At 46.7% G+C, this 21,323-nt stretch overlaps 1 protein-coding gene across 8 annotated transcripts in view; it reads right to left on the bottom strand.

Moving 5' to 3' along the window:
* Positions 1-287: 287 nt before the first annotated feature.
* Positions 288-21,323, bottom strand: part of Erc1 (ELKS/RAB6-interacting/CAST family member 1) — a 360,167-nt gene continuing 339,131 nt past the window's right edge. For 7 of the 8 annotated variants that reach the window (XM_041630969.1, XM_041630950.1, XM_041630933.1 and 4 more), the window contains one exon: positions 288-4,964. In XM_041630969.1, coding sequence (XP_041486903.1) covers positions 4,827-4,964 — 138 coding nt within the window. In that variant the 3' untranslated portion in view covers positions 288-4,826. The remainder of the gene's footprint in view (positions 4,965-21,323) is intronic. The other variant, XR_005972232.1, reaches the window with a different exon arrangement.

Genomic DNA, 21,323 nt, shown 5'->3' on the forward strand with positions numbered 1-21,323 from the left:
CTTTCATAATGTAGTCAGAGCTAATTGCACGGCCTGATTGGAAATAGGGTGGAAAGGAAGAGGGTTGGAAGTGGACGTTGGGCGATAACCAGAGTGAAGTGCGAACCTAAGGGTGCGTTAGCAGGCCAGTCTGCCGGGGGGGCTCCTCGAACCTGGAGCACACAGATTCTAGTCTGCCTCTGGAGATGGCTTCCTGGGGACTGCTGGGCCTTGCTTTTCCAGACCGTATCCAGTCTCATCACAGGGGTGTGACCAGGCTGGCAGAGACTAAAGAAGGCTGCAGCACACAGTTTTTAAATAAGTTTATAATTTCCTGATGGATTTAGTTCGTGAATAAAAAAGAAAAAAATCAAACAGAGTGTTTACAATAATTACCAAGGCAAAATTGAACAGAACACAATGTCTTTGTAATGTCATCATCAGGCCGGCAATTCGACGCTAGTAACTGCACGCATGTGCACAGTTGAAGGCAGCAGCTGCAGCTGTTTCACACAAGCCACCAGGCTGCCACCACTGCTACCTACAGGGACTCAAGCTACAGGAAGCCAGTGCCCAGTGTTCTGGGCTCCCCACTAAAGTGCAACATGCCTCTTCTGAAGGCTTCAAGGGTGCAGAACAAAGCCAAATTCCCCATCCTGGGACAGCCTGCTACGCAAGACAGGTTTCTGGTCTGCACTGGGCAGCCAGCGCAATGGCTGGCATGTGCCTCAGGCGGGTCCAGATGCGTTCAAGGATGGATTTAATACTGGTGTGGCAGGGAAGAGGGGCCTGGCTGGTGTGCTCACTGTGGCAGAGGGTGGATCTCCTTGCCTCAGCCTGGCTCACTTCCTTTCTTGACTCTGGCATCTCTGGAGCCAAGGGGGTTTGAGTCTAAAAAGCTTCAAAGAGAGGAATTGAGGCTCTGAAGCCAGAGAGAGCCAGGCTCTGAGGGCCATCCATGGCACTGGCCTGCAGGCTCTGGAGACTAGGCTGCCCTGTGGGATGGCCACAATGAAATAGCACCAAGTGGGCAGGAAAAGGCCCTGTGGTCTGGCAAGCAGGCCCAAGCCCAGGTTACCACACAGCACTAGGCACACAAGGCTTGATCCCATGTGAGGGGAGGGTGATCCTCAGGTCACCCTCTACAACGCTGAAAACTCTACCTGAGGATGTACAGAAAACCCTGACGTGACTGAGAGTCTTGGAGCCCCAGATTTTCATTTCTCCACTGAGTGGGTGTCTCTTGTTCCCAGGTAGTCACCTACCTCAAGTGTGGCCAGTGTGTTTCCCAGGGGCTGGCCTGGCTACCACCTCACCAACCTGGAGTGGGAGGAGCTAGGCTGCCCATAGCTTGAATTCCTTCGTTAACATGATTATTTATGGGTTTGCATTTTTAAAAACACAGCTCCTTAATTTTTCAGTTCTATAACTACTTTTTAATATTTTAATATTCTCAACAATGGACACAATGTAACTGCCCCAGTTCTCTGAATCACACAGACAATATCAACAAGCAGAGAAACAAAAGAGGTGGCGGGACGGGACAGATAACCCGCTCCCCCAAATCAACCCCTAAAATCACTTCTCCCTCAAAAGAGGCAGGAGGAGAAGTACCTACAATAGGGTCACAGCACTTGCCAAACACAGTGGGAAGAATCAGGAGACACTTGGTTACAATTTTGACACTAAAAGTTTGGAAAGAGTACAGACAGCCATTTTGTTCAGAAGGATCCCCAGGTCACGTGTGCTTTCTTCTTCCCTGGACATCCTCGTGGCTCACAGGAGGGAACATGCCTTGGACCGGTCCAAAGCTCCGAGACTGGCAGTGACGGCAGGTGCCCGGCAGGCCTGTGGTGCAGCTCATCCTTCTTGCTTTCTTTCCTGGGCTCTGGACTCTGCAGGCAGGAGGGGAGGCTGGGGAGGCAGGCTTGAGAGTCACCGACACTGCTGACATGGGGTCTGCTGGGACTCGGGCCTGTGGGTGTCACATTCCACTAGTGACATATCCTTGCTTTGCCCTTCTTCAAAGACCTGGAGGGAGGCCAGTGGGCCTGTGCTTCAGTCACACAGGAGGGTGTGATGCCAAACCAATCCCAGTGTCAGCAGTGGAGGGGCAGGACGGTAGCACGTGAGAACCATCTGCACTGACGTCATCTCTCCCGAGGGAGAAAGTCAGCCAACATATTCTTCCTAGGAGGCCAAACAGATGGATGGGATGTGGCCAGTCACAGCCTGACCTGCAACACCGTCGGTCATCACAGCCCAGTCTGCTTTCCTAGAACTTCTAAGGCCCACAGGTGAGGAAGAGGCACGCTCAGGCCTCGGGAAGATGCATGAGAAACAAGGCTGACAGGAACTGGAGGATGCCCTCCACATTTCCGGTTGCTGAAGCCCCCTCAGACTTGTCCAATCTCTAATGGTCTTTAAGTCGTTGCTAATCCCATTCAGATGTGCCACCAGTCAGTCACTCACTGAAGACCTGGGATGCGGGGCTCATATGCTGCTGCTTTAGTAGGAGCCCCACACTGGGTTCCAGCCCTCATTTTCTTACTGCATCTTCATGATGGCCTTCATTTGGGGTAGAGCTGTTAGGTGCAAAGGGTATGAGGCTTGACAGTGGATGGAGGTGATGGGGACGGTCCTAGCCAGCCTGCAGTGAGCTCTCAAGGCCAGATGTCTTGAGGACCCTAAGTGCATGCAGACCGTCACGGGATGACATGTCTTAGGGCAATGGCAGCTAGGCATTTAGTGAATTCTGACTAAGTGAATGACGAAAAGTCAGCAAGATCTGAATGCCAGATAAGCTATTAGCCTCGCCTACCACAAAACCTCCACAGTCTCCAGAACCCTTTGAGTCACGGGATTACCACCCGAGGAGACCCCTTTGCTATGCAGAGATCAGAAAATGTCTGTCCTACAAATTTGCCTTCCCGCAGCCTCTCTGGAGGGACCTGGTGGAGAAAAGTTGTAAAACAGAGAGAAGGAAGCAGGTAAAGAGTGGCAGACAAAGACCAAGTGGGTACAGCAGGAGTCTGTCTGGGGGTGGTCCCCCACAGCTGGCCAGTGTCAGCTCCAGGCTGCGCCTGTGGACCGGGACTGTTTTCTGGATTCCACCATAGCTGGTGAAGTTGTTACTAGGTGGTGGTTCCAGTTGTTATGGGTGTAAAATCCTATCCTGAAATATGGTGTCGTCTATGGGATTTACGGATGGGACAATTAAAAAGAACTGAGAGAACTGAGCAGCAGTGATCATCACTCTGGCTCCTGGCAGAGTCCACTCAGACCTCAGCGTCTCACACAAGTGAACACTGTACGGCAGGGAAGAAGGGGAACGGGGAAGTGACTGCAGTGGCAGCTGCGTGAGGTCCCGAGTGGAGGGCTGCAAGGGACTTACAGGCCGCATTAAATCCTTCTGAGAGTGTAGCCGGGTGGAGGGCTGCAAGGGACTTACAGGCAGCATTAAATCCTTCAGAGAGGAGGCAGCTGGTGGGGCATCTTTAGGTGTCTGCTTCAGAGCACGCAGGGCTGGATGCCCGCTACGCTGTCTATTCTCAGGCTGATTATCTTATGGCACTGTCCTCTGCACCTGGCTGCAGCATGGTGCTGCCGCATCCATGGGGTGTGCATGCACTGGTGAAGCAGTCAGCTGACACAAATGGTCAGTACAGCCCCCTACACAGAACACCTCTCAGGGTGACAACACTGACAGCAATGATCCTCAACTGCCACATGGGACCTCACAGGCAAAGAGGGGCTCAGCCAGCCAAGCCCACTGAGGACTCTTCAGTGGGAAACAAAGACTACCAGTCAGGAAGCTGGAGGGAGAAGCTATGCTTTCACTGCTACGGCTCAACTGAGCATGTCTCAGGGGTCCCCACACCACTCCCTATCAGAGGCTTTTCCAAAGGTGGAAAATACAGCCTTGTACGCTGTATGCACACAGAAGACATTTCATAATACTTTCTGAATGAATGAATGGATGAATGAATGGAGGGAGGAAGGGAGGAATGTTAATGAGATAAGACAAACTCAGTTGTGTCAAAAGCAGTTTCTAGGTAGGGCATGAGGCTATGACCCTGAGGATGAACCCGAAGAGCAGACTGAGAAGGTGGGCAGGGATCGCATGCTCTAGCAACCCTGTTCTAAGTAGCCTGGGGCAAGGTGGAGGGACAGACAGCACTGTAGGCAATGTTCAGGAGGATCGGCATGGCCCTATGGGACATCGTCTCTGGAGGAGCAAAGCTGCGAGCAGTGACAACAGGGCCCTTCATGTTAAAGCCTCTTCTCATCAGGTTATACTGACCTGACAGTCAGTGTGGGAAGGTCTTAACAAGAGCGAGTGGGTGACCACTGTGGACATCATCCTCCCGCCAGCTGAGAGCAGCACACGTGAGACAGGCAACAGGCCAGGGTTCACAGTGAGGCCTGCCTCCATCTGATGGTCATGACAGCAAGGCTGGTAAACACGAGGGCAGCACCCTCTCTTTGTCTCTGGCCACTGCTCCCTCCTCCACCCTCTGAGCAGAAAGGACTCATCCTAAGGCTTCAGCAGCGAGCTTTGAAAGCACAGAACTCCAGATGAGGCGAGTGGGCTTCTTGTTTCCTGTTCTGGGAAGGGCAGAGCTGCCAGCCTCTCCAGCTCCCTTCTGCTGATGACAGGGCAGTTCTTCACGGAGACCAAGGAGACTTGCGCAGAGACAACATTCAAAGTAGAAGGCAGAGTGCGATGAGAAACAAACGGGCTGGACGCGCACATCCAGCTGGCAGGGTCTGGTGTGGAGGTGGCTCCAACACCGAGTCCCTCACATTCTCCTTCCTAGCTCCTTGGTCAGCCTCCTTGGAGCGCGTCAGGAGGACTCTTCCAGCGCACTGACGACTTGCTCAAGGATGTCAGGGCAGTGGTCGGCTATCTGCTGGAGGATGGTGTTGGCGAACTCCTGCAGTTCTGCATTGTCCCCTTCAACTTTCTCCAGCTCACTCTGAAGCTGAAAGAGAAAGGAGAGATGGAGTTGAGGCAAAGGGCAGCTTACTTGTGTTGGGAGTGGGGATTCTTCAGGAAAGAACGACAAACAGAGCTGACCTCCCTGCATCCAAATGAATGATCAAACATGCAAGCTTCTAGACTCTAACCATGAAAATAGAGTCCAGAAAAGTCAGGATTAAGTCCTGGCCAAGCACTGTAACTTGTAGTTCTGACTTCATGGGGACGCTGTGTTCACTGTTCCAATTTCACAAGCACCACTGGGTTGAGGATCTCAGCATTGTGTGGTGCTCCTGCCCAAGGGAGATTTCCCTTTGCTGCATATGGCTGTTTCAGCAGGGCCCTTAGACTGCTTAGTTAGCTGAGGAGATTATTTTGACAGATACCATAGCCCAACGCTGAGGAAAGACACATTCCCAATGTTCTTCTGTTCTTAGTACCCACTGGGCAGTTCTCTAAACCTCTAGCAGTCGCAGTCCTTGTCCTGAAACTCCTCGTAGGCCATGGCAGAGCAAACACGTCAACAAGCACACCACAACCCAGCACAGCTAAGGACATGATGTGAGAGGAAATGCACACTTGTTTCACTCTGAAGAGCCTGAGAAGGAGGCACTAAAGGTGGCTAAGATCTGGGTCTCCAGAGCCAAAGCAGAGTTGTCTGGGAGATCAGAGGAAACAAAGCACCGTCCAGGATGCTGGAGCCTACCTACAGTGGGCTGTGGTGGGGGAAGATGGAGTTGAAGAGACAGCTGAGGGTCAGGCTGTGAGAGGAGCTAGAGCTCAACCCAATCTCGTGCAAAGTACAAGGAGACCCTGTGGTTTTAAATGGCAGTGACAAGACTGCCTTCAACTTCTTAGAAGATGACGCAGAATGTTAAAAAAAAAAAGAAGCTGTTGACTAAGCAGAAAGCAGCAGCCAGGAAGTGGCTGTTGTAAGCACAAGGTGGAATTAAATGGGGCTGAGAGGGAGGAGTCGGGGGAGAGGAGGGATGCACACATCTCAGCCTTCTCAGAGTAGGGTTCGTGAGGAGAAGGGAAACTACTCGTGACAGTGCTGGCTGAGGAATGAGACGGGAAGACGGATATTTTCAAATACTAGGCAGGGCTCCAGGAAAGGAAGGGGACTGAAAACTGAGTGCAAGAGAGTTTGGAACCCAGGCGCCTGGGAGGCTTAGGTCTCAGCGTCAGGGCTGCCGTTCATTAGCTGATGTCCCTTGACCTCTCTTCTCTGCTGGAGGGTGGAGCGGCAACATTTCACAGTGCTGTTTTAGAGGATTTAATGACAAGGACATGTGAAAATGCCTGACAAAGGTTAACTTGTAATTACTGTTATTAACTACGTAAGATCACCCAGAAAGAGCAGATTAGATGGCAAAGAGAATGCCACTGTCTGTCAGCCTCCAGATGCTCTGAGCCGAGAATGAGCTAGAGTGTGCTTCTCAAGTACAACAGTCAGGTGAGACTCGCAGTCTTCTCTCTGCTGGCTGCTGACCCTGACCTGGGAGCTCAGGGCCACTTACACCATGCTAAGCCTTAGTGAGTCTTTTAAAAATTTAGGACAGGAGCTAAACTCATCTATTTTCACCTAACAGTGCACTGTGTTTCCAAGTTGAATCCCAAAAACTGTTTCTGGAATTTGATAATTGACCCTAAAATTCATTCTGATGTGTAAATACAAGAAGAGCTAAGGAAAAAATATATTTTGTGTTTGTAGGTTCAGGGGATTGAATACAAGGCCTGGTGCATGCTAGGCAAACACTCTGAGCCCCATCACAGTACCCACAGAGATATTTTTAAGACAGGAAAGCCCTGTAGACACACACTAACGGAAGATTGCTACATTGATAACATGGTGTCTATGGGCTTTGGAATAGATTTTTCTTTTTGCTGGGACAAAATATCTTCTATAAACAACTTAAAGGAGGAATTCTCTACCTTAAGTCATGGTTTTAGAGCAGGATTTCTCAACCTGGGGGTCATGACCCTGACCCCTTTGACAACCCTCTAGCCCCAAGAATACTTTTATTACAATTCATAACAGTAGCAAAATCACAGAATTGAGGTAGCAATGGAAAGAATTTTATGGCTAGGGTCATCACAACCTGAGCAACTGTATTAAAGGGTTGCAGATTAGGCAGGTTGAGTCAGCGAGATCCTTCTGTAATATGAGCTTCAAGTTCCATATTGCAGCACCCTACTTTCCTCATATGTAAATATCCATTCGAAAAATGTTCTTCCAGTCGTTTGGATACTGCAAGGTTTGATGGAAGAACTAGTTTGGTGGGGCATTCCCGGGGTTCCAGCTACCTGGGATGCCAAGGCTAGAGGATCAATGGAGGTTACGAGTGTTGTATGTGTATAGTGTGTTCACGTGAGTGAGACCCTGGCATTCTCTCTCTCTCTCTCTCTGACATATGCATCTGAGTGAGACTGTGGCTTTTAAAAAAAGATTTTGTGGAAGAGCTGCTTTCTACTAAACCTTCATCTCAGTTAGATCCCAAAGGAGGGACAAATGGAAATGGATATAGAGACATTATCTCCAGTAGAGAAAACAGAAAGTGTATACTCTGCTAAAACAAGTCCAGATTTCCAAATGCAGACTGGATTACATGAACACTCCACATGTGGGATTTGGTGCCGAGAGGTGTGTTCCTGCTTACCAGTCTGGGAAACTGTCACTGTTACTAAGGTGACACCATATACAAAATATCCTGCCTCAAAACGACCCCACAGTACCCTTTAACCTTCTTCCTGTAGCCTCTGGGCAACCCCGCCAAGTCCCTTTCCTTTCAGTCAATGGTGTTTCCAAGCTCTTTTCTCTGAGTCTGGGGATACAGGAACCTTTCCCATCCTGAAAAGATCCTGGAACTATCTTTCTTAAGCTGGCTGTAGCTTTCCCATCAAACTTCAAAAGCTCCAATACAAGTACTCTCTAGTATTCTGTCTCTCAGACCAGCTGTAATAAGCAGGATGACTTGACCGCTTCCTCACCTAACTTGCTTTCTTGAAAGGTTAGTGAAATGTCTACCTAAAAACTATAGAACTACAAAAGTAAAAAATGCCTTAAATGGAAGGATATAACATGACCAAGGAATGGAGACTCAAAGACGGTATTAATTCTGCTTAAACTAACTCATAGATTCAATGCAACCCCTAACCTTAGGCAGCTATGAATATAAGAAAATGTATGTAGTAAGAAAAAAAAAACCTATACAAACATGATAACTTCCTTAGTTTATGGCGAAGGTACCATCTGTACGGTAGGGAAAGGTTGGATTTTATGATCTATTACCATATCCCAATCATACAAAGAATCAGTTCTTGATGGAGAATAAATCTGTGTCTGAATGGAAGACATGGAAAAAGAAAACAGGAGAGCTGGCCACAATGCCACCTGCCTATAAACTTAGACTCAGGTGAAGGCAGGAGGATTGTGTGTGTAAAGACATCTTGGGCTACATAGTGAAAACCTGCCTCAGAAAAACCAAGCAAACAACCAGCCAAGCTCACAAACACAGCAAGTCTCCTGCCCCATCCATGAAAGTTGAAAGGGACACTGTACAAACGCCATGCTGGTCTTCTCTGTTCCCTTCCAACTTCAGCAAACACACTACCAAGACTATAGTGCAAAGATTTCTTAGGCAGAACACAAAAGAACACCCACCATAAAAAAAAGACCCAAAAAATCAGTTAATTTATATTAAAACAGGCCTGTAATTCTAGCACTCAGAAGACAAGAATATCAAGAGCTCAAAGTCATCCTCAGATAATATTATGGTGAAAAGCGGCCTGGGCTATGTGAGGCCTTATGTCCCAAAACAAAAACAAAAGCAAAAACAAACACCCCAAAAATTCAAATAACAAAAAACAAACTAAAAGCAAATGAACAAGCAAACAAGAAAACTCAAATAAAGCAAAAACAAAGAAACCCCCACAAAACAAAACTAAGAACTTCTTTCTCTTAAAAGACATCATTAGGAGAGGAAAAGCAGCTGGCAGATGGGAGAAGGTATCTGGTACACAAAGAACTACAAACCAGCAACAAACAGCAAAACAACAAATTCAAAAGGTCAAGGAATTAGAATAGTATTTTACAAAAGATTCCAATTGTTACTCAGTGTCTGTGTCTACAGGAAGTTCCTGCAGATTCCAGGATACCTCATGGACAACAAAATCTTCATTTCTATAAAAATAATGAAATAAAATGGTATACTTGCATATAACCTACATATCTTATCTATAGATTACTCATGATACTGAATGTCATGTAACCGCTATGTAACCAGTTGTTATACCGCATTGTTTAGAGAGTGATGAGGGAAAACATGTCCAGGCACAGCTGATACTGGAGGTGAACAGAGCTCAAAGGACAAGTGATGGAGAGACACACAGAACAGAAAACGGTGGGCGGGTATGGAAGGGACAGCTTTACTCTGGGGACTCACAGAGTGCTCAGTGCACGAAAATTCAAGTTCTGATTTCTAAAACTATTTCTCCCAAATATTTTAAAACTGTGATTGTTTGTTGAATTTGAGGGATGTATAACCCAAGGATGTGTAGAATCAACTATATTTTGGAAAGGCTAGAAAATACATACAAACATATTTATTCTTGTTAATTATCATAGAAACAGGAGTTAAAAAACCCATTGTGATGGATAAAAATGTAAAGGTTAGATATCATCAAATGCTGACAAGGGTGTGGAACCACTTGACTTCTTGTACAATTCTGCACAGTATGAGTGCAAAGAGGTACAGCTATGCTGGAAACCATGTGGTAGCATTTGCTGAACTGGAGTACATGTATATTATGACTAAACCTTCATGCACACATATGTTCACCAGAAGACAGAGACAAGAGTACACACATAATCTCTACTGGCCATGCTGTACAAGCTTTTAGTAACTGATTGATAATTTATGACACAGGCTGGGAGATGTCTCAGTCTGTAAAGTGCTTAGCAAACATGAGAACCTGATTCCTAGGACCCATATGAAAAGCCAGGACGGTAGTGTGTGTCTATAATCCTAGTGCTGGGGAGGCAGAGAAAGAGGAGGACCCCTGGATCAGAGTGCAAAGCAACCACATTAGTCAGCAATACATGCCAGGCAGTGGTGGCACACACTTTTAATCAAAGCAGTCACACTAGTCCGTCATATAGGCTGGGCAGTGGTAGTGCACACCCTTAATCCCAGTACTAGAGAAGAATATAAAATGGGAGGAGACAGGTCCCATGCTCACTCAGTCTCAGTGTGAGGATTCGTGGGGGTAGGATCATCCATTTCAGTCTGAGGTTGAGGTAAGAGTGGCTGGCCACTCTGCTTTTTTGATTTTCAGCTTGAGCCCCAATATCTGTCTCAGGATTTTTATTATTCGTCCAAAAAAAAAAAGTGTAAAAGGTATAATAACAACATGAACTAACTTATGCATTTTTTGGACAAAAATTATTCTAAGTGCTTTTGTGTCTTTTTTGTTTTTGTTTTTTGAGACAGGATTTCTCTCTAGCTTTGGAGCCTATCCTGGAGCTAGCTCAGGCTGGCCTTGAACTCACAGAGATCCGCCTGCCTCTGCCTCCTGAGTGCTGGGATTAAAGGCGTGCACCACCACTGCCCGGAACAAACTCCTGGTATAAAATGTGTAGTTTTTTAGTTTTCACTATTATAAACGCTCATTGTTGATGTTCCTACACACGATCCTCTCCACATCTATGACCCTGGAACACTGTTGTAGGATTTGTTCTGTCTTGTTTTAAGGGATGCTCCATGCTAACTCCTCAGTTCTTCTGTAAACACCTAGAGGAATTCTGCTTTCTACATGAAGCTGCCTAGAAACACCTGCAAATAGCAGATAGTTTTAAGAATGGCCACTGAGGGAAACTGCAGGAATAGATGCTCGTTTTTCTGAAGACATTTTCTTTTCTTTCTCTGCTGCTGGGGCTCAGTCCAGGCCCTGTGCACATGTAAGCGCTCACCCACCTGGCAGCACCTCTAAGATCTGTTAAAGATCTGCCTGCTGAGCTTGGGTATGACTCTGGAGCACACTACATGTTTCATGGAAGGCCCTGGGTTCCAGCTCCAGAGAAACACAACAAAGAAATCAAAATCCTAAGGGCCCCCAATATGGCCTGTGTTGGTAGCCCCCATTCTGCTCAAAGTTCCCAAAAGATGGAGTGCAGGGCAAGTACAGGGTCTGAAGGTGACCTATAGAAGAATTGTCTAGCTTTCCCACCCGCTCTAGAACTCAGTGCAGTGATGTGATTTCCGAAGGGACCTGAGCCAAATGTGGCGCCAACTCCACATGGGACACTCAAGGAGATGTGCAGTCTGCATGTGAAGCACAGAGCAGCGGTGCCTTGGTCTCTAGGACAGAGCTGTTGTGAAGCCATGGGTAGGAGGCTGAAAAAATACATGGAACAGACAGTATTGTTGGGAAGAGTTGGCTATAGCATTAGCCAGCTTCCTCCTGCTTTTAGGGCGGAGTAACTCAGAGAACAGTCAACATGGATGGTGCAATACCAAGTTGGATGCATGAGGCAAGAGCAGCCTGCAGTGAACTGGCTGCCTTGGGACCACTGTCCAAAACAGCTCAGTTTATGCTGTGACTTAAGAACAGGACCCATATGTCTCTCCACACATAAAGAAGACACATCACAACAGGGAGTCACCAGAGACCCAAATGTAAGAAATTCCTAAAGTAGAAAAAAGGTGAGTATTCTTATAGCCCCATAACCCAATCTAGCAGCTGCTTAGGACTTATGGAGACACAAAATGACCTTTCCATTTTAAATTTTTCAAATGTTTGGAATGAACTGCAAAGTGTTTTGCCACTGTGCCATTCTGAACAGACCGTAAAGCTTACGGGATTGGAGGATCTGATAGCATAGTAATTTCTCATTCAGGAAGATTTCCTACAGGCATCTGGTCACTGCTTTCACACTGGAGAATTTACTAGCATTGGTACCAAAGAAAGCTAGAGCTTGACCTTGAAGACTTTTACAGCTTCTCCACAGGTTAAAAATCCCACTCTCTCCCCAGAAACTGGTAAGTTTATGCACTGATAGGAAGGATCCTTTTATGCTTTGAAGCATGAAAACCATGCATCGCATTATTATCTCCTATATGCTATTCCTGGACACAAGTATTTATTAATCATGTACTGGATGAATGCTAACAATACGCCTTTAATGCAACTGGGCTTTTCCATGTTAGATTACCATTATCTCTATCATTAGTTTTCAAAGGCTTTGAAAATAAACTAAGGCCTGGGGCCATGGCTCAATGAAGAAGACTTGCCTAGCATGCCCAAGGCCCTGGGTTCTATTCAAAGGTCCACCCTCCCCCCAAGCTAAACCTAAAACCAAACAAGGGGCTCTTCTGCCACAGCACTGAAAACACAGCAGCGGGTAGCAGCAGCCCCTAGTCCTGAGTGAAATCAAACATCGAGGCATCAGCTGTTCAGCTCAGGCTGGCCTCAAACTCTGGAGCTTCCTTTTTTGCTTCATTCCCTGTCCTGCCTCAGATCAGCCAGGCAAACATCTAATCACAGAAATACTAGCCTGCTCATATTAGATCCAGAGCACAGAAATTCTGAAATTTGCTGGAGGCTGTGGGAGTATGCAGCAGGTGACAACTAGTATTCAACTGGTCAACCCACCAGACAAATAACTCTCAGATGGGGAGCCCCACTAGGTAAAGACTGTGGGACCATTGGCTGTAAATGACTTGCTGCTTCTGTCTGTAATTTCTCTCATGTGCCACTACACTTCTCCCCTAAGAACAGCTATGGGTGTTTTCCCACTGCTTGTGTGTTTATCTTGTGAATATATTCCATTGACTGGGTACACATATAGCTGTGGATAGTCAGGAAGATGATTTCTGCTTAAGCTGTATAATTTTGAGGAATAGAAATAATACTAGAACAAAGACAGCTAATTTTAGACTTCAGAACAAATTCAAACCAAACTGGTTACCCCTGGAGATTAATACACAAGGACAAATTCCCACGTGTTTATTGATGAATCAAGGTCAGGCACAAAGCAACTTTGGTAGACATAATGAACTACAGCATAATGAACTTTCTGCATGTACTCCTAACCTTAAGGTTCAGTAAACTAATGTTTACTGTTTAAGCCCTGAACTTCAATGTCACTTTCTATCTGGGAACCCTGACCACTTAGAGCTACATTCATGGCCAAGCATGACTCACGGGCCACTCAATGTGACATCACTAGCCTGAAAGAAACAGTGTGATTAGTTTGGCTCTGTTTCTTATTGTTTCCTCAATAAGTGCCATGTGACCCTGAAAATGTGATTCATGTTTTTGTCCAGAGGCTTTGTTGTAGTAGAAGTGTGTGCTGGAGTAGAAGTGTGTGCTGGAGAGAGAGAAGTGTGTGCTGGAGTAGAAGTGTGTGCTGGAGAGAGAGAAGTATGTGCTGGAGAGAGAAGTATGTGCTGGAGAGAGAGAAGTGTGTGCTGGAGTAGAAGTGTGTGCTGGAGAGAGAGAAGTGTGTGCTGGGGTAGAAGTGTGTGCTGGAGAGAGAGAAGTGTGTGCTGGAGAGAGAGAAGTGTGTGCTGGAGAGAGAGAAGTGTGTGCTGGAGAGAGAAGTGTGTGCTGGGGTAGAAGTGTGTGCTGGAGAGAGAGAAGTGTGTGCTGGAGAGAGAAGTGTGTGCTGGAGAGAGAAGTGTGTGCTGGAGAGAGAAGTGTGTGCTGGGGTAGAAGTGTGTGCTGGAGAGAGAGAAGTGTGTGCTGGAGAGAGAGAAGTGTGTGCTGGAGAGAGAAGTGTGTGCTGGAGAGAGAAGTGTGTGCTGGAGAGAGAAGTGTGTGCTGAGGTAGAAGTGTGTGCTGGAGAGAGAGAAGTGTGTGCTGGAGAGAGACGTGTGTGCTGGAGAGAGAAGTGTGTGCTGGAGTAGAAGTGTGTGCTGGAGAGAGAGAAGTGTGTGCTGGAGAGAGAGAAGTGTGTGCTGGAGAGAGAGAAGTGTGTGCTGGAGAGAGAAGTGTGTGCTGGAGAGAGAGAAGTGTGTGCTGGAGAGAGAGAAGTGTGTGCTGGAGAGAGAGAAGTGTGTGCTGGGGTAGAAGTGTGTGCTGGAGAGAGAGAAGTGTGTGCTGGAGAGAGAAGTGTGTGCTGGAGAGAGAAGTGTGTGCTGGGGTAGAAGTGTGTGCTGGAGAGAGAGAAGTGTGTGCTGGAGAGAGAGAAGTGTGTGCTGGAGAGAGAAGTGTGTGCTGGAGAGAGAAGTGTGTGCTGGAGAGAGAAGTGTGTGCTGGGGTAGAAGTGTGTGCTGGAGAGAGAGAAGTGTGTGCTGGAGAGAGAGAAGTGTGTGCTGGAGAGAGAGAAGTGTGTGCTGGAGAGAGAGAAGTGTGTGCTGGAGAGAGAAGTGTGTGCTGGAGAGAGAGAAGTGTGTGCTGGAGTAGAAGTGTGTGCTGGAGAGAGAGAAGTGTGTGCTGGAGAGAGAAGTGTGTGCTGGAGAGAGAGATGTGTGTGCTGGAGTAGAAGTGTGTGCTGGAGAGAGAGAAGTGTGTGCTGGAGAGAGAGAAGTGTGTGCTGGAGAGAGAAGTGTGTGCTGGAGAGAGAGAAGTGTGTGCTGGAGTAGAAGTGTGTGCTGGGGTAGAAGTGTGTGCTGGGGTAGAAGTGTGAGAGATGTAGGAGGTGGTGAGTGAATAAATGAATGATGAATGACAAAATGTGTGTGTGTCCCCGTCCTGAAAGGGAGATGTAGCTGGATGTGCAGGAGAAGTATGAGAGAAGAGAGAAGTATTATGTATGTAAAAGCGTGTTTAAAGTAGCTGTGTGGAGATGGAGAAGTGTTCAGAAAGAGACTCTTTAAGATGATGTAAAAGAGAAGGTTACCATCCAGGAAAGCGTGTGCTCGTTCCTTTTTTTCCCCGAGTTACCATCAGACATCAGAAAGCGTATGTTCCCTTATTTACCCCTCAGAAAAGTCCGGCCCTCAGATAGATAAGAGTTTTTTCTAAGTCCCAGCTACTCTATAGGCATATTTTTGCTACCCTGGGTGCAGTATTGGGAGCTGCTATCTCGGGCTGCACTAGAAATTTCAACTCACAGCCTGGAGGGAGGAGGAGAACCACCAGTTCCAGTCTCTACCTTACAGGTAAGACCCAGGCCTAAAGAGGTACAGGGAAGTGTGCTCACCTCAGGAAACTGCATGAACCACCCATAGGCCAGTCTGCGGTTGGAAGTCAGACCTGCACTTTCCAGATGCATGTGCACTCTACTTTCAAGTGTTGCTAGGATACTAATGTTTCGATCTCTAACCTACTGATATGCAGACACATCTAAAATGCAACTGCTTTCCTGTCTAGGACATTTGTACCTAGATGAGCTAATCTGTGTCTCCTCTGTGATAATGAGTCCCTAACAACTCCCCAGGTTTGTCTCTCCTGAGAGGCTATGTCTTGGTAGAGTGCTATACCGGCTCTGCTCCTGCTCCTTAGGGTGAGCTAGTCAGGGCAATGCTGGAGAGCTCAACCTGGTGGTGAGGATGAGGGATAGCTGGCAGGCTGACTAACCCAGCAACCACCCAGGCCCAGACAGGGCTGTGAGTTGGCCCACCCCAACATCCACCCCATCTGTGATCTGCTGGAGCATGTGAAGAGACAGGTCCTGCAGACCCAAAGCTGCAGGACCTCCATGACACAGGGCAACAACAGGATATCCAAGAGGAGTCCCAATAAGGGTCCAGCAATCATAGTGCAGCAGAAGCCAGAGGCCTTGAACCAGACCAATGACTCTGTGCAATGGACACTTGCAAGTAAAGATGTATGCACTAAAGGCTTTACTGTATGACTCACTGCGTCATACTACAGCTTCCATGATGAGATTTTTCTTTTCTCCTTCTCTCTTAAATTTTTTTGGGTGTGTGTGCAAGGACAGAGGGTGGACATGAAGGGATGGGGAGATGAATGGAATCAAAATGCATGATGTGAAATCCACAAAGAATAAATAAAAAGATTTTAAAAAGTGGGAATAGGAGAAACTCAACACGGCATTCACATTGCTTTGGTTGGTGCTCTATATCCACTGTGTTTGAAGGGCCAAGAGAATGGTAATCTCTTCCTATGGAGAAATAGCCTCAGAAACTGTGGCATACTGTCACAGATAATAAACCAGTTAGCTGGGTGGCTTACCGAACAGAAGCAGAGACCTGAGACAAGGGTAGCAGGTGGTCACGAGGACATGCTACCAAGCCTGGGATCTGCTCTACACGGGCTTGCAGTGGCACGGTCTAAACAAGCATTTCTAATCATCGAGAATTCTAAGTCTTGTTTCTACGTTGACTTGGCAGCACCTCTCATTATCTTCATTCATCTGCTAACAGAAATGAACCGAGACTTGCCCACTATTATCAAAATGAAAGCAAACCGCCCCCTTGCTGAAGGGATCTATCAGAACAACAGCGAGATTCTGGGAAGCACAGACGCAGGCAGGGGGGCTGGCCAGGCCCATGTGTTTGGTTTGGCTCTCAGAAATGAAGAGTGTCAAAATGAAAGGATGAAAAAAACAACCCCTCCCCCACACAAACCAAACAATGGATTAGGAAATCTAATGCTGAAGCTGTCAGGGTGGTAAGAATAAGGCCTTGTTGCAGCTGAGATTTAAGTGCAGAAGCAACAAGAGGCCCACTCCACTCTCTGGCCAAGTGGAAGAGAGAAGGGAGCCTTGCAGCCCACTGTGGCAATAGCACAACATGCCTACTCCCAGGACCTCTTTCCCAACATGTGGTATCCCACATGAGTGTCAGTGATGGGCAAAGACTAGAAAGGCTCCTGTGGCCACCTTGTTGAATTTTCTCTTTAATTTTAATGCAAAACTGATATATCATCTGATTGGTCACTCCTGAAGGAAGAGACAGAATGACCCTTTAGTTGGGTACAAACTTGAGGTCAGGTGGGCTCATCCAAGTGGTCCTTGGGTAAACACGGTAAACATTTCATGGATGACCGTGTACAGCGGTAAGATGCGAGTATCACATAGCATGATAGGGAATGTTGTTTCTGATTCGCCTGGCATGGAGGTGGATGGGGGCAGGGTAGCATGTTACTAAGCACGCCGAAGGGAAGTATGGGATATGATTCGAAAGCTCCTTAAGGAAGGTTAGGACTGAAAGAAAACTATTCCCACACCCTCTTACATCTCAGACTTTTGCAGGCAGTACTTACATAGGTCAAGAAGGGTAGGATAGGGAGACTCTAGGGATATTTCCAGTCTAATCTGGTTCAATGAATATTTAAGGCTCTCAATGCTAGGAACGCAGCTCCAAGAAATACGGCAAAGCCATGGCATTCATACCTTCAGCCCTACATAGCTTTGGCCTAAATGGAGAAGACAAGGCAAGCACTTGGAGGAGAACAGATCTTTCCTCCCACCTTCTCCTTCTAGGGAGCCAGAAACAGAATGTGGGCTCAGCCTTCAAGAGAAGTGAAGGAGGAATTCAGTTAAACACAGTCAAGAGGGAGACTTAGAAACCCTGGAAGCATTCTTCTGCATATAACCTGAGAAGGCCAACCCTAATGAACCAGAGCCCAGATAAGGCTACACGTGGCCCTGTACAATTATCCCCAGTGTCTGTGGGACCACTGCTGATGGCTGCAGGACACTGAATAGGATTTATGGGTAGAACACTAAGAGTTCTACAATCCTCCAGGGAACCAGTGAAGTGGCAACAAAGTTACAGCTCTGCAAGGGGTTAAATAAACTTCCCCTTTCTCCAGAAGGATCCAGAGGCTTGGGTGGTACACTTAATTGCACTATCCTGAGACACACTCAGCCCGAGCTGGCACTGAGTCGTCTGGCAGCATACTGACAAGATGTTCTGCATCTGGAAGTGTCAGTCCTGCTGAAGTTGACACACAGAGTTTACTCTCAGGCTGTAAGGGGCAGCAGTGGGCCAATACCGGAAACAGAAGCCTCATATGCCACTTGGCTTCCCCATCTTGGATGGGACATTTCACTGCTTTGGGTTCAACTGTCTTGAGACAGGTGCTCTTCAAATTCTTTCTAGACTTCATGATGTCTGACTTGGCAGAGCCCATCTGTGGTTTGCCTTATCAAATAAGAGTTAAACAACCATACCCGGTGGGAAGCCACAAGCTATTTCTAGCTTGAAGTTTCAGCTCCAGAGAACTCCACTCTGGATCTCATCACCTTATCTTTCCAAGATTCTCCTGCTTGCTGCATTCTGAGCTTCAGTTGTGGAACACTTTCCTTTAGGAGTGAATTCTGATTGGACTTGGTTCTGCTTCAGCCTTGCGAATGTGAAGTGATTTCCTACAGACTCTAGATATACCAATAGCACAAGTCAGCAAGCCTGGAGGACAGCTTGTTAACATCACGTGTAGCCCATGGGAAGACTGACCTGGTTTAGCTGGGACCACTGGAGTGGGCACCATGCCCGCCCATCATACTAGCTTAAAGCCACGACCATATCACATTTGTTTTTCTGCCAAGGTAGAAATAAGAACCGCCTGGTATCTGGCTCACAGTTTGATTACAAAAGACTCAGAATGATAACATTAAAACCATTATTTCTCACTAAAAAGGACCCCATGAAAAAAATCTTATCCACCATTGCCTGAGTTTTAGGGCTGAACTTAAAGGCTCTCTTCTAGTCAGTTAGCATATGCTAGGCTCAGCATTTTCTTTTGTGTCTAGCATCCTTTGTGTCAAAGGGAGGGCAGAGCAGTAGGACAGTTCTTGAGCTGTGTAGATGAGTACCATCACTGTACCCCTAAAATGCTCCCGATTTCATGTGTTAGTGATGTTGTTGTGGCTATAGACAGTGCTCCTCACAAGGCTCCCTGGGTGGAAGTAACCAGCATCCCGTGTCCTCTGCGGGAATCCTCTGTAACTGGTGGATGCACGTTCTGCAGCACCCTTACCTTTGGGCAGGTAAAAGCCCAAGGCTTATTTGAATGCATTTTCTATAGCTGGTATAGAAACAACTAAATCAAAACTGTGAAACTGTGGCCCAATAGCAATTATTTCTGAAGTAGTCCTCATGCTTTACGGACTGAGCTGAGTCCTCTAAAATTTACAAGTTGAAGCCTTAATCCCCAGAACCTTGGGGGTCTGCCTATATTTGGAGACGGGACTTATAAAGGGTAATGATGCTAAATCAGGCCTTTAGTGTAGGCTGGCACCCGTACGACTGGTGCTGTAAGTAGTAGAGGTCTGGATATTTGCAGCCTCAGGGATACATAGGTACAATTTTAGATATACAGATACACAGGCTAGATTGTGTGAGGACATAATGAGAAGTCTGCCACCAGAGAGCCAAGAATCCCAGAACCAACACCCTGATCTTAGATTTCCTGTCTTCAGAATGAGAATAAGATAAGATTCTGTGTGAGCCCCTGTCTTAGTTTGGGTTTCTTTTGTTGTGAAACCATGACCACAGCAACTCTTATAAGGAAAATATTTGATTTGGGTGACTTGCTTATGGTTTCAGAGGTTCGGCCCATTATCATCACAGCAGGCAGAATGGCAGTGTGCTGGCTACATCTTAATCAGAAGGCAACAGGAAGTAGACTGAGGTGGCTTGGGCATATATGAGACCTCAAAGGCCACCCCACAGTGACACACTTCCTACAACAAGGCCATACCTACTTCAACAAACCCACACCTTCTAATAGCGCCATTCCTTATGAGCTTATGGGGGTCAATTACATTCAAACGACCACAGCCCCCTATACAGTGTTTTCAGCAGAGGAAGCTAATAGATTGCTGTTGGACTACAATGTTGTGAATCCACTGACCATTTATATTCTGATCTTACTCTCCATGTTGGGAATATGACAGTGAGTCATGGCCTGGTTCCATCTTTCTGACTTAGAATCTGAAGGCTCTTAGCACTTCTATGGCCATGGTCCCAACAAGAGCAGGGATGCCTGGTAGGCGGTCTGGGTAATTCAAGAGCTGGAACTTTTGTACTAGGAAGGGAGGCTGTGTCAGTACTTTCCCTGACTTGGAATGGGAGAGGCTTTGAGTCATGGGTGGTAGCGGTATGTTTAGGGGAGATGGCAGCAGTGTCTGCATGTATATGGAAAATTGCTTATGTATTAGGATCCTTCTTTTGGTTTTGTCCTGGGAAGCGAGTTCCACAGAGAAGGGTGTGGTCTCACTCATATTTCTATCTGAAACTGTGCACCACTTTCCCCTTGAGAATCTCCAGTACACACAGACACTGCTACCTCCACGTTCTCAGACATGCATCACAGGAGACACTATCTTGAAGAACTTTAAGTGACTTGTATTTCTAGATAGTGCCAAGTGAGGTCAATGCCATCAAATCTTTGGTAAAAAAAAACAAAAACAAAAACAAAAAAACTAAACTAAAACTCTGAAAGAGCACTAATGGTAACTTATTTTAAACACCATGACCAGACTGGACACTTTGATGTCCAAGGGCTCTAAGGCATTAGGACCACAGCGCCTGAAAGGGCTTTGTTGGTGTGGTTTCCACAGTTTCAGCTGGATACATTTTCTTCCTTCCTTAGTTGGGATGGCCTTGTCTGTGGGAGGTGACACTGGAGGCAACAGGCTTCTGTTTAACCATGCTCAATCTAAAAACAAATTGGTATTCTAACATGGTAAATAAATAACTGCCCCACAGGCGCTCTCGCGGGGTTCCTGTCAACACAAAGGAAAATACGGTAATCAGTGGAGCTAAAAGGTATTTCTGTCACTACAAGTACAGAGCTTTGCCAGTTACAAAATGTAGCCATATTTTAGAACTTGAGTCCACTGTGAACCACGATAATATTAACTAAATACAAACTACATTAAGTAAGGCCCTGGTGACTTGTGAGGAAGAGGGGTTTGGGTAAGAAGAGGGGAGAAGAGAGGATAGTGGCAGTGGCATATAGCGGGGGATACCATCATAATTAAAGCATATTACATTCATGAGAGCGCGCGCGCGCACACACACACAAATGAATTTGTAGGAGAAAAAAAGGCCCAGTGATTTTTTTGTTTTGCTGCAAAGATAAAGTGCAGGAAGTCTGTATTTAGAACGTGTCCATATACCATTTCAATATTTACCTCACTGTCCCAGGGAGCTTTGGACAGTAAGGTGAGTAAGGGGGACCGAGAGCTTCCTAGTCAGGCAGTGTCAGACAGAGATGACAGAATCCTCTGCTCTACAACAAAGTTGGGGGAAGGTCTGTTTGTTTAACAGTTCAGGTTTCCTTATGTTTCCCAGGCTGGATCCAATGCCTAGGCTCAAGCAGTCCTCTCAAGTAGTTGGGTTCACACTGCCTGTCTAGAAGGGTTTCTACTTCTCTGTCTACATTCTCTTATTTAACATAGGCCCCTAATTTGTAATTCTTGCCCAATGGCACAAATAATGTT

This window comes from Microtus oregoni, unplaced genomic scaffold (genome assembly GCF_018167655.1).
Source record: "Microtus oregoni isolate MIOR12 unplaced genomic scaffold, Mior012 000002F_ref0000024, whole genome shotgun sequence".
NCBI classification, from domain to species: Eukaryota; Metazoa; Chordata; class Mammalia; order Rodentia; family Cricetidae; genus Microtus; species Microtus oregoni.